General features: G+C 57.0%; 3 protein-coding genes across 3 annotated transcripts; all 3 read right to left on the bottom strand.

The window, feature by feature from the left end:
- Window positions 1-123: 123 nt before the first annotated feature.
- CLUP02_15628 (metallopeptidase) lies at window positions 124-2,600 on the bottom strand (the record flags this gene model as incomplete). Its single annotated transcript, XM_049294552.1, has 4 exons — window positions 124-174; window positions 233-399; window positions 459-2,391; window positions 2,466-2,600. 4 exons carry the CDS (start codon window positions 2,598-2,600, stop codon window positions 124-126), a joined length of 2,286 nt encoding a protein of 761 aa, XP_049151698.1.
- A 1,033-nt stretch (window positions 2,601-3,633) lies between these two features.
- CLUP02_15627 (TPR repeat-containing protein) lies at window positions 3,634-6,777 on the bottom strand (the record flags this gene model as incomplete). Its single annotated transcript, XM_049294551.1, has 1 exon — window positions 3,634-6,777. One exon carries the CDS (start codon window positions 6,775-6,777, stop codon window positions 3,634-3,636), a length of 3,144 nt encoding a protein of 1,047 aa, XP_049151697.1.
- A 751-nt stretch (window positions 6,778-7,528) lies between these two features.
- On the bottom strand, window positions 7,529-12,258 carry CLUP02_15626 (GYF domain-containing protein; the record flags this gene model as incomplete). Its single annotated transcript, XM_049294550.1, has 3 exons — window positions 7,529-7,854; window positions 7,909-11,909; window positions 12,149-12,258. 3 exons carry the CDS (start codon window positions 12,256-12,258, stop codon window positions 7,529-7,531), a joined length of 4,437 nt encoding a protein of 1,478 aa, XP_049151696.1.
- Between the last annotated feature and the right edge of the window lie 750 nt (window positions 12,259-13,008).

The raw sequence follows: 13,008 nt of genomic DNA, 5'->3' as shown, positions 1-13,008 counted from the left end.
CCTAATCAGCAACCTGGCCTTGCAGGCAAAAGAGATACTGCACGCAATTATTCGATCATGACTTCTCTATCAGTGTAGATCTCCCAGGCTGGTTCAGCTCCAGCAACCGCAAGCCGTCGCCATCTACTCCTCGTCGTCCATTTCCTCCTCCCCATTCTCAAAATCTGCCTCACGCTAAAGGATGTTAGCTGCCTGTCTTCGGCGATGTCATATAGCAGCAAAAGATTCATACCCCGAGGCCTCCTTCCGTGTTCTGAAGTTCCATCATTCCGTACACAACGTCCGGCAACTCAAAGTCTTTGGGAGCGGTAATGATGCCAAACTCAACCAAGCCATCAAAGTTGCTACCCCACCAGCTGCGGCCATAGAATCCGACAATACACTCGTCTGCTTGCGCCTCTGTTTTGTTATACCAAGTCAGTAATCTCATGTGGCAAATTGGACACCAGGTTACTTACCAAGAGTCGAGGTCTCGGGAACATCCTCATATCCCGTCAAAGCACCACCAGACGAGCCATCACTCAGGTGAATCCTCATACCGCGCAGGGTGTCCTCCTCTCTAGACACCTCAATCTTGACAATCTCTGCACCCTTAGGGATCTTAACCTCCTCGGAGGCATGACCGCCAAACGTATGCTCCCCACCACCCCACTTATTGATCCGAGGACCACAGTTCACACGATCGCCGTCAGGGAAATGCACATACGCGCCGTCAAGGATACATCCAGTCCGCACATCCACCGAGTTCGCCCGCACAACAGACCCAGCGCTCTTGCGGCGTGTAAGCAGCGTCGCCCACGACCAGAACTTTTCTCCCTCGCCATCATCGGCCGACTCCTCGAGGTCCTTCGTCACGACGGATCGCTTGCGCAGAAGGACGTCCGACCCGGGAATGCGGACGTACGTGGTCGATGAGAAGAGACGCCAGAGATCGCGCACCGTCTTGGTCTTGCCGTTCATACCGAGCACGTAGAGCTTCAGGCTCTCGTCGCGGGAGTAGCGGGCTTCGAGTTCCTTGAGAGTGTAAGACACTTTCCAGGCCGGGCAATCCACGGATGGAAGGAGTTCAGCTTTGTCGTTGAACTCCATGCGAGCGAGGTTGGCTGCGCAAGCAATCTCAACTCCGACATCATCAGTCTCAATGTTGATGAGCGAGACAGTCGGGGCGCTCGATCGCTGCACCGCTGACAGTCTGGTATCGCCGGGTAGCCAGAAGTGGTTGAGGGACCGGAAGGACAGGGCATCCCGCAGATCCCACCTAGCATCGTTCTCCGTCTGCCCATCAACCACGACAAAACCTTCCTTGTTGACCTTCTGAGAGTACGCCGTCTTGACAAGGAAGTTTCGGGGCCAATGGCCAGAATACCCGCGCGCCATGATACCAGTCGTATGCGGAGCCCCAAAAGCATGTCCGACCTCGTGCAAGAACGCGCCCTGCCCGATCGAACAAGCCTCCCAGAACGTCCCGCACTCTCCGTTGTCGTCGCCGACTGTCTGTCCCGGGGCGCGAGTGTCGAGAAGACAGTCCGAGACTTCCTCTAGGAACCGAGGCCACGAGTACGTCAGGTGACTGCCCATCATGCCGAGGGACACACCAGTCGGGTTATGGCATCCCAGTGCGGCGTGACCGAGGATGAGTTTCTTGCTCACAGAAAAGTGCGAATCAAGAATCATACCCGCGACAACTGGATGCGCCGAAGCCTCGAAAGGCGAGCCCTGGGCCGCAAGGGCATCCAAAAAGTAGTCAAACAATCCATCTCTTGACTTTGCGGTCTCGTTCTGTTGTGCAACCTCCGCGTCACGGATCTCTGCCGTCGTCCTCTCCGATCGAATAATATGGACTTTGGCAGTGGAGCGCATGGCACCACTGTCAAAGAGAGCAGCTTCATGCAGCCCGTTCAGAAACTCGCGGCTAGTCGTGTCGGCAGCCCATTCCTCCTCCAGCCTAAAGGAGCGACGACCGAGACCCTTGAGTCGCATGTCTTCGGCGGTGAGGGCCTGCCACATGTACGCAGACATGCGGAGCTTGGCGATGGCGGCGTCGAGGGAAGCATGGGCTGTGGAAGAGGCTCCGTGTTTGAGGGGCGGGCAGTCGATGAGGAGAGGGGAGTCCTTTGCGACCATTACGGCGAGGTGGAGAGGGGGTGATTGGAGGAGGGGGATGTATGTTAGGTTGAGCTCGTTGGCGATGGTTTGAGTGCCGGATGTGCGGGTGATGGTGAGTGTGTTGAGGCCTGGTGAGAGTAGGGCGATGATTTTGATCCTGTTATCTGCGATGGGCCAGGTTTGGGTTGGGAAAGTCGTGTTTGTACTGTCGTTAGCCTCGACTGTTGCAAAGTCATCGCAAACGTTAGAGCCCGGCGTGTAGGTTCCTTTGATGATTACACAGCGCTATTTGAGGGCAAAGTCAGAAGCGTATCTTTCAGACGATGTGCTCTTAGTGATGGTGTGCGTTCATCACGTACCTGGTGAACCGTCTCACCGTCAGTGAAGTTGTTAAATCTGAGAGACATGGTGGCGGTTTCTTGAGCTGAAACGGGAGGCATTTGAATGTGTGAGATGTGATCTGAAGGATTCTTCTTATCGTAAAGAATGTACATATCCTGTACGTGTGTTGAGCTTGGTTGTTGATGAGGATAGGCAACAATGATCTGCTTGAAGGGGATGACTCTCCTAATGTAGATTTCCAATGGCGGTTCCCTCTCATCTTTATATTCAGCAACTGCACATCAACTTCATACAATCTCAAGGATGAAGTCAAACTCCTAACGCAACTCACATGGCATCGGACGGGGATGAATTTCAGGCAGAACTGCCACTAATAAACGCTACCGAGCGTCGTGCCGCTCAGCCGGGGTAGACTGCCTGATTTCCCCGGTCCCATCGTCCCCACTTTTCCGGGGCTACCCCTGAACCGGGCCCGTTCCCCCAGGCCAGACTCTAGGCAGCATGGCGGTCGAGACCTCCCAATTCTTGAAGGATTATTCACAGGCAGTTTAAGAAGCTAATCGCATGGAAACTCATCCCAAGCAGTTAGGAGATCAGGAAGCGGCGCATTAATGGGTGACTCATTTCCAAAGTCTCCAGAGTCTTTCTGCTTCAGTGAACGTTCATCCGAACTTTTGGTGAGTTTTTGGCGTCAACATGAGAGGATGTCGTGAAAAGATTCACCGATACGAGATATTGAGAAGTCTACCGAGCAGGATTTTGGATTTCCTGCATGTTTGGGAAGCTTCTGCCCTGAATGGCATCCAAAGACATTGAGACTGGCGATGACGTTGCATGAACCTGGGTGGGCTTGCTCTTGAGTTCGCTCATGCGGTGCTACTTTGCAGAGTAAACTTTAGGGGGGCGCTCACGATGAGGTTATCTCACTCTTCAATGCACGAAGGACATTTTGCGAAGATCCGTATGGATTCCATAGGTTAGTGATGCATCGTGCTTCCCCCAAGATATACTCATCCATAGACCCCGAAACTCACCCGACCCGTGACGGTTGGCAAGCTTTCACAAAAAGGGTTTGAAGAAGATCGCAATCTTGGCGTTTGAGTCCTATTCATTTGAACACATTCATCCACCGTCCGACAGACGTCTACCACGACGCGCCATCCATCACCATTACGGACTTAAACCTCACAACTTCAACCCGTCCATCATCCCCTCCAACAATACCCACTCCTCCGTCCCCTCCCACGCCTCCTTTCCTCTACTCATCACACTCCTGACCGGATTCCTCGCCTTGCCCCTCCACCGACTGCCCACACTCTCAACCTCGCTCCCAAAGTTCTCCAACACACTAACAAGCTCATCCGTCCTCGCGACAACAACCTTCCACGCCCCCTTATCCGCAAGCCAATTCCGGCTCAAATCGTCCCCGGCCCCGCCCGAACCCGCCGAAGAAGCCTTCAACCCACCGCCTGCACCGGCCCCCATCGCCGCCCTCCAAGCCTTCTCCGCAGCATCCACGGCGCCGGCGTAGTCCCGTCTCCACACCCGCTCTCGGACAACAAGCTCCCACAGCTCTGACCGTGTCGTGATAAGCGGCACAACACTCTCCTCGAAAAGCGCAACGACGGCCTTCTCAATAGTACCCCGCGGCGGGACGTATACCCCCGTCTTACTCTCGTCATTCTCCTTTTCCTTGGTGAGCACGCTCTCCTGGAGCAGCGCGCGGAGGACGTCGTCGTCGAGCGCGTCCTCGGTGTTGCGGATGCGGATGATGGCGCGGAGGGCCTGCACCATCTCCGAGACGGCGGGCGGACGCATCCGCGACGCGAGGGTGAGGACGTTGTCCCAGATGCGCCAATTATCCTGCGCGATCGATGCGCCGCGCTTGTAGGCCGCCAGGGACTGGGATAGCAACGTAGCCGGGTCCTTGGCCTTGCTCTCCCGCTTCTTCGGCTCCTCGTCATCTTCGTCCTCTGCTTCTTCGGTTGACGCATTTGCTTCCGCCGTGCCATTCTTCTTCTCCTCGATCATCTGCTTCTTGACCTCCTCCACGGCCTCGAGGTACATGCTCCAAAGCGAACTACCCAAGTTACTCCACGTCCTCGCGTCCTCGCCGCCAACGACATCCCCAGCGGCGCCAATCGCCCGACTATACGCCTCCGCGGCATCCGGGAACTGGCCCAGCCGGAGACTGATATCGCCCAAACGGCTCCACATCTCGGGACTCAGCCGGTTACACTGCGTCGCGAGCTTATACGCGTCCTGCGCCTTGGTCCACTCCTTTTGCGAAAGGTACCACTCTCCCAACGACTTTTGCGCGCGCGCAAACCGCCGGTTCGAAATTTGCCAAGCCCGCTCCCAGTGCGCCGGCTCGTTCTCCAAATCACCGAGGATACAAAACAGCCTCGGCGCGTTTGGCGGCGGCGGACTTCGTTCGGGGCCGATGAAGTCGGCAGGGTTGAGGTACGTCACATCCCGCGCGTCAAGGTCCTCCGCATCAGCATCCGCGTTCTCGACGAGAGGTTGTCCCGTGCGATGGAACAGCCGCCAGCGCACGAGCGCCTTGGCCTTCTCCTCGCCGCCGTTGCCGCGGCCTGAGTCGTCGTCGTTGGAGGCGCTGCTGGCGAGGCAGAGCGCGACTTCGGCCCAGAGGCGCAGACGCTTGAAGATTTCGAGGGCGGAGACGAGGGAGCCGACACCGGCCCATGAATAGGCGAGTTCGGACTCGAGGTGCCATTTGGGAGGGGAAGAGAGTGCGTGGATGTACTGCAGCCGGACGTGGGCGGGGGCGGTATCCGTTTCCTTGGCGGCGGGGAAGAAAGATGTGGGCTTCTCCGTGTCGACGGGTGCCGCGACGGCAGTGTCGATCTCGGGCTCACCTGGGGCAGAGACGGCGATGGCGGGGACGTCGGCGGGTTCGTTGTTGGCGACATCTTCGGCTTTCGGGCGGGGTGCTTCCGAGGTGTCGACGACGACTTGGTCCACGACGGCTTGCATTTGCAGAACACCTCTTTCGACTGTTCTGCTGCGGTGAACTTCAATGCGGGAGCGGACAAGCAGTGCTTGCGAGTAGATTTGCCAGTTTGTAGCTTTGTCCGAAACCACGCGCACGGCGTAGGGGAGGACCTCCTCTGAGGTCAGAGTGTCGACGGGAGAGAAGGTGTCCTTGAGTGTTGCTTCAGTAAGGAGAATAATCTGGTCGAGGGGCGACAGCTGCGGCTGCGCCTCTGGAGACAAATCTGCCAGCGCCGCGGGAAGCCCTGAAGATGTGGCAGCGAGCTCTCCATGCTTGCCGCTCGCCTCCTTGGAGAACTGAATCTCTTCAAGCAGGGTATCATCGTTGAGGGCAACAGCCTCAGGCTTGGCCTCCTCGTCATCTGCTGCCGACCCCTCGCCCTCGGTCGTTGCATCGCTCTTTGCGAGAACAACAAGCTGACTCGTGCTCTTCTCCTGGAATTTCGTCCTCTTTCCCAGCGCACCAGAGAGCGCGTACGCAAAGTTGTTCAATTTAGTCGCCTCCTCTAGCGCCTCGCGCGCCCGGTCATCGCGGCCGAGCATAATTTGCGTGTTGGACACCTCAAGCAAGAACTGCACCCTCTCTTCGCGTGACCAGGCCTCCTCGCTCGTCGACCACACATCCTCGTCAAGGATTTGCTTCCGGACGGTCTCGATGCCGAGGTTAATCTGCTCCGCCAGCGTCGGGACGTCAATCCACTGCGATGCCTTTGCAAAGTTGGCGCCGGGGCCGAGGGACGGCTGGCTGAGCAGCTTGAAGTGCCATACGTTGACGCGTAGGCGGGCCCAGGGCAGACTCAGGCGGGATGAGGCAGAAGAAGAGAGCTTGATGATGGCATCGCTGGCCGAGGAGGCTTCGTGGAAGACAAAGCGGGCGAGCGCAAAGAGCTCGATGTGCGGGATATAAGGATACGGTGAGACGCCGTCGACTTCGAGGGCCTTGAGACTGTCTTTGCGTAGCGCCTTGAGGGTGTCTGCTGATGATCCTCTTTCGTCATTGCCTGCCGTGAAGGCCTCAGTGAAGAGTGCTTCTACCTTGTGAGCGTGCTCCAGCACGGGACCCGTGACGTTTGACTGCAAAAACGCGTTGAGGGCGGCAAGACCTATAGCGATCTCATCTTCAGATAGTGACTCTTTTGACGTTGCTGTGGGATTGGCATTTTCTCCGCCGGTCTGGGCTTGAAGACTGGTGGTAAATCTGGTAATAAGATCCTTAGCCACTGAAGACGTCAAGACATCGATGTAGGCGCCATCTGTGAACCGGGAAAGCAGCGAGGCCGTAGCCTGAGGGCCATTTGTTTGCGCATCCGTCATGGCTCAAATGATGTATTCGAATGTGGAATCAATGGTTGCGCCTCGCTTGTGATATCGAGGGGTTCTGGGTCGCGATAAGTGACCTTTTCTTTTCTGCCCCGCGCGTCGCGGGGTAGTTTCGCCAGAAAGAAATGCTCGATGACCTCGCTTTTTCTGGATAGAAAGTATCCAGAGATAAAGGAGTTAGGCTCACTCGTAGTTCGATTTTGTCTAGAATATCACAGGTGACAATGTTCGTCTTGGTCGAAGATCAAGTGACTCAGACGGTGAATTCGGCGTGTTTCGATGCCCTGTGAAATCGAAATTTCCATGGTGGGGGCGGGGCAAATTTTCACCTACCGCATTACATAAGCCACTCACCTTGCATCTCACCGAAAACATCTCCACCTTAGGTACCTCAACTTCGACCTCAAGTACTTCAAAGACTCACTCACCATGGCCCATCTCATAAAGCTGCAAGCCAGCCAAAAGTGGCATCACGCTGTAATGTGGGACACGCCCTTACAACAATGCTTTCTGACATGCTACCTATCGCTACAATAGAGCGCTTACATACGCTGTGTACCAATGACAGTAATCCTGAGCCACAACTTCGCCGTTTAGACATGATCGTCAAGCATCGCCTAATCAGAGACTTCCAGGCCATCTTCCGCCGCGAATTTTCCCACAGCATTTTCTAATTGTTCTTCCTTCTCGCATTCTTGCGGGTGCCTTTGATACCAGCGTCACCAGCGGCAGCGGGTGGCTGCTCCTAGTTGCTCTTCTTTCCTGCCTTCTTGCGCGTGGGCACAACCTTGAAGCCTGCGCCTTGGATACCGGCATCTCCGGCAGCAGCAGGGGGCGTCTCCTTGTTGCCGCCCTTCTTGGCAACCTCGTTCCATCCGCTGGAAGAGCTGCCCGTCTTGCTGTCAACAGCGCCTTGCTTCTCAACGATACCCTTGTCGGCGAGTCTCTTGCGGCGAACAAACTCTTCAGCAAAGTGTGCTCCGTGCATCGTCTTTGAGTTGGCGTAAACGGCGTCTGCAATGATACCATCCTCAAGGGGGAGTTCAACAAGGATGCCAGCAAAAGTGTCCACTAAAAACGACGTTAGCACTGAATTTCAGGTCTAGGTTGAACTGGTTGACTTACCATCAACTCCGTTAAGGCCACGGGACAACTCGTGGTGAAGCCACTTGTTGAACTCATCCATGGCAACGTTGCCCTTAGCAGGGGCGGCCGCAATCACGGTGGCAACAGGCTTGACAGCCGGCTTTGCAACAACCGGGACCGGCTTTATGCCAGCGGCACTAACGGATCTCGTCTGAGAGGCAGGTCCGGTGGGCACCTTGACCTTACCGCCGGCTCCGACGGTCGCCCAGCCGGGACCAGGAGGCGGGGCGGGCGTGCTGGATTGAGCGAGGCCAGGGGCAGCATTGGGCTTGGTCGCAAGGTCGGCATAACGCTTGCCGGCAGCAGCAGTAGCCAGTCCAGTCTGGATGGCAACCTCCTTAGCCTTGAGCTTTCTCACTTCCTCCTCACGCTGAATGTCGGCAAGAGTCTTCTGCTTGCTGGGGGTGCTGGTGCCTGGAGTGGGTTTGACAACGGCAGGCTTGGTCCAAGGGCTGACGGCGGCAACAGGGGAGCCGTTACCCCAAGTGCTGGTGGTAGGCAGGCCGGTAGCAGCGACAATAGCCTTCTCGCGCTCGCGAAGAGCCGCAGCCTCTTGCTCAAGCGCCAAACGACGACGCTCGGCGGCAACCTCCTCAGCCTTGGCAGCCTTGCGCGCTTCAGCTTCCTGAATCTCCTTCAGACTAGGTCCCTTGCGACTAGCGGCCTCCTTGGCCCAAGGAGCCAATGGCGGGGGCTCAGTGGCGGACCCAGTGTCGGGAGTTCCAGTCTGGGAACGATTATACTGCTCGGGCAAGTTGGAACGGACACGCTGGGCGGTGGGGGCCGGGAGAGGTGTACCAGCTGCAGGTAGGGGGGGAGGGAACGGCATCGGAAGGCCGGCAGCAGCGTTCTTTGCAGCTTCGGCGGCAGCTTGAGCTTGCTGGACACGCTGAGTCAATGAAAGCTGATGCTCCTCCTCCATAATCTCCTTCATGCCAGGGGCGGGGGACTTGTGGTGCTCGTTGCTGATAGCCTGAGCCATGGCAGGAGCGGAAACATCTTGAGCAACATCTTCCTGAATGCTCTGGCTGGTAGCGGCTTCCTGGGACTGCTCGGAGTCGCGTTCGGCACGGATATCCTCAAACTCTTTCAAGCGCTCACGAAATCCCTCTTCGTCCTTGTCCAACTGCTCGGTACCGGGGAGGTGGTTCCGGAGGTTGCCCTCATTCGCGGGAGCGCCGACCGGTTGCTGAGGAAAAAGACCTGCAAGACTAGGCGGGACTGGAACATTCGCAAGCATCTGGCGCTCGGAAGCGTTCAGTGTGGCAAGTTCCTCTTCACGAAAATGGTCGAGTCCAGAACCAACAGGGGGTTGAGTAGATCCCTGCTGGGTAGCCGAGTCAAAAAACCCAGACGTCGGGCCGGCTCCACCTCCGATGGGTGGCTGCTGGGTGTGAGGACCAATCGGCGAGGAGATGCTGCTGAAGCTAGGTTGGCTCTGCAAGCTGTGAGCGCTGTGCTGGTGGTGCAAAGAACCTGGGACACCACCTGGGCCTTGACCTTGCAGTCGGGTGATGGCTTGCTGCCTCATCATAAAGTCTCGCTGTTGTGCCATCGCTTGCTGTTCCTCCTGCTTCCTTCGCTCGAGGTTGTTCTGCTCCTCCGCGGTCAATGTCCTACCAAAGCTGGGGAAGACACCACTGAGAGGAGGAATGACACCCACGTTGCCGCTGGGAGAGAATGGTCCAGCCTGAGACGGTGGGCCATGGGCGATGCCGATTTGGGGAACCAGGAAAGGCTCGCGAGAGTTTCCGATGCGGCGGATGAGCTGTCCAAGAGGCTCAAACTCGGGGTCTTCAACCTTCTTAACCCGAAGATCGGGAGTGAAGAAGTTGGCTTTGTACCAGTCGTTCATCTCGAGACCACTGAAAGGGCCCTGAACCTGTCCTTGAGGATCGAGATAAACCCAGCGCATACGGTCAGGCATGACCATCTGGCGCACAGGAGTCGACCCGAACTCGCCACCGGTGGAAGCTCCGGGAGTGAATGCTTGGGGGTGGCCGATGCCCGCAGCGCCAGGGTGGTCGGCACCTCCAAATCCGCTATGAGTTCGAGTAGGGTCAGAGGGGAACATTTCCTCAAAGACTCCTCCCCGGCCGCTGCGGAGAGGGCTGCCGGTGTCTCTGGGCGCAACACTGAAGTTATTACGGCCGATTGCACCGAGAGGGTTGCTCTGCCGAAGGTCGGGCAACGAATCACTCAAGTTCTCCTGCTCGTGTCCTTGCATTTGTGCTTGCATGGCAGCTGGGAAGAGAGAACCCAACTTACTGCGGCCAATAGTGCCTGGGCCACCGAGGCCAGCAGCACTAGCCGAGCCGAAGACGCCACCTCCGATACTCGACAGTCCTGGAGACTGGAGATCAGTGCCCATAGGACTGAAGAGAGCATTGCCGAAAACTCCGCCGCCGAACCCGGCGCGTTCACGGTCAGGAGTGCCCGTAGACAGAGGGACAGGCCAGCCTGAGGCGTAACCTCTAGGTCCAGCGCTACTGGTCTGACTGCGATCGCTGCCGTCAAAAGCGTGCGTCGGGAAGCCGCGCGACACGGTGCCGAAGCCAGGATTCTGTTCAGCGCCCACAGCCACACCGCCGTGATGCTTCTCACCCGATCCTTCCTCCTGTGATTCGTTTCGGTCGGCCGGCGGGCTGCGATAAGGGTTCGTCTCTGACGGGCTCGCTGGGCCAGGCTCGTTTTCCGAAGGGCGTCCCAGGTTCAGTCCAGACATGCCAAAATCTTGAGTTGAACCTTTGACCGGGGTCTCGAACATCCCAATATTGGTAGGGTTGGGGATCGGCGGGGGACTGGTGTCTCGAGCACCTCCGAGTGCGGCGCTGCCAGATAAGTTGTCGTCTCCGCCGAAGGGGTCGGTATCGGTTCGGGGCCGGGATCGCCAAGATCGGGTTGCTTCTGGGGTCGAGGCTTCATTAGGCTTGATTGCGGGACTGTCGGTGCCTTCCTTGTTCATAAGGTTTGCAAAGCGACTTCCACCACGGTTGCCACCGCCAATAGTCGAAGTTGGAGTTGGCAAAGCGAATTGGCCGAAACTACCCATGCCACCGCCGCCGCCGCCACCAGCAGCACCCCCGGCCGAAGGAGGCTGAGAAGCTCCCCAGAGAGAACTGATATTGGCACCCATGGAAGGATTACCCGCCGTGTTGCTACGCGTCAGGTTTCCAAAAGGCGGCTTAGACTGAGGCTGTCCAGCACCTTCATCCTCGCCTGGCTCCTGCTCCTTGACGTCGTTGTTCTTGCGACCAAACAGGAAAGACTGTTGGTCATCGCGAGCGAATCGTGTGGCACTTGGTGAAGCGAGGGGACCGCTGCCAAAAGGGTTGGAATCCGTCGTCTCTCGGCGCCGGGTACCAGGTCTAGAGGCAGACGAGGGCGATTGTAATCCGTATCCGGCGGCGCTACCGTGTGATAGCGACGCCTTCCGTCCATTCGGTCCCGGTCCCTGGGTGCCCTCCTGTTTCTGGATGGGAGGCTTCAGAGTAGAGTTGACATCAGATGCGAATGCCTGTCTCATATTAGCATTATTTACCCGGTGGCCTGCTCCAAATGACCGACGCACCTCCTTCTCCTCTTCAGACATGCCATTGATAGCAACGGGGTTGTTGTCACCCCGGTTGTTCCAACAGGCAGCAGGATCTTGCGAATTGTGGTTATTGTTGGTTTTTCCCCAACCTCGCGCAGCGCTTCCATTTGTGTGTCCCGGAGTCCATCCCGATTCAAAAACATTGGAAGCGTCTATTTCCGCCGCACCGTTCTTGTACACACCGACAATTGAGTCCTTCTGATACTGTGAAGGGGCAGGATAGTCGTATGTCGCAGCGCCAGGGGTCTGAGGAACTGCGCCGGAGTCGAGCGGTGTAGAGGGGAAGGCGTTTTCGGACGAGGCTGCGGGTTGGGATGGCTGACCGGGCGTCGTCGAGGATCGTCGAAAGGTCAGGGTGCCGTTAACTCTGCCGTCACGTCGAGCCCTGCTTGCGGCGTTAGTACAGGCTCTCAGTCACATCCTAGCCGCGCTGTGCATCCTGATGTCTGGCGATATTGCGACAACGTGGCGAGAACCCAACGAGGTGGCGGTCTATAGAGTCACCATCACCAATATCACGCGAACGCCAACTTTTCTTCATCATCTCCAGACGCAAACAGGAAGCACAGAGAATAGCAGGGTTGCGATGGGGGTTTGTTGGGCGAAATGGGGAAAGTCACTAACCATTCCCCGCTGCCAGCTCCACGTCCGTCCTGTCGACCGCCTCTCGCGTCGCGGTTGGCGTTTTGGCCGGCGGCGGCCGAGGCGAAGCTTGATGGTAGATTCGAAGGCATGGTTAATTATGCGCAAAGTAGGTATCTGGCGATGAGCAAGTGTCTGGGGGTGTGCAAACAGCGCGCAGGGGTGGTGATATTTTTTTGGTGGTTCGGTAGTTGCTGATCGATCTCTCGTGGACAGGTCACGAAAGGGATTCTGTAATTGAGTTGTGGGTTTGTCGGCGCGCGACTGGCTGTAGATGATGATACACGTGAAGTGATGCGGGATGCAGGTAGCTGATGTCAGGCTTGCTAAACGATGGATTGATCGAGATACCGAGAGGTCGGTTCGCGAGCGTATGCGGTTCGTCGTGCGAGGGTGGGTGAGGAGGGTGAGCTGTCTCGTCGAAAAAATCAAAGGTTTGAAAGGAAAATTGCCAGCTAGGAATGACCCACGATGGTGTGGACCAGGGAGGAACTGTGGGGACGGGACAGCCGCTAAGCCCCCAAAAGGTGTTGCCCGTGGTTTATCCGGTCCCGGCCACACGTTTTTCTGGATGGAAGTACCGGGGAAAGGAAGGTAAGAGCGGATGACGTTGGAGACTTGGCCTTGTGTTCGAGGAAGGTACAGATCAATATTCAGGTACATAATGCTACGCAGCTACTGCCTGTTTTCGTGCTTTAATGCAGTGCTCCTGCTGACTTGTTGCCTTTGTCGTTTCCCCTCGCTGCCTTCCACTTTTAATTTGTGATACCCTACCTTACTCCAGCAACTCAAGGCACCTACCTGCCTACCCCAGTGAGGCACGCACCTTCCCCAATTGTCAG

The sequence above is a fragment of the Colletotrichum lupini genome, chromosome 8 (genome assembly GCF_023278565.1).
Source record: "Colletotrichum lupini chromosome 8, complete sequence".
In the NCBI taxonomy this organism is placed as follows: Eukaryota; Fungi; Ascomycota; class Sordariomycetes; order Glomerellales; family Glomerellaceae; genus Colletotrichum; species Colletotrichum lupini.
This window is presented reverse-complemented; position numbering and strand designations above follow the sequence as displayed.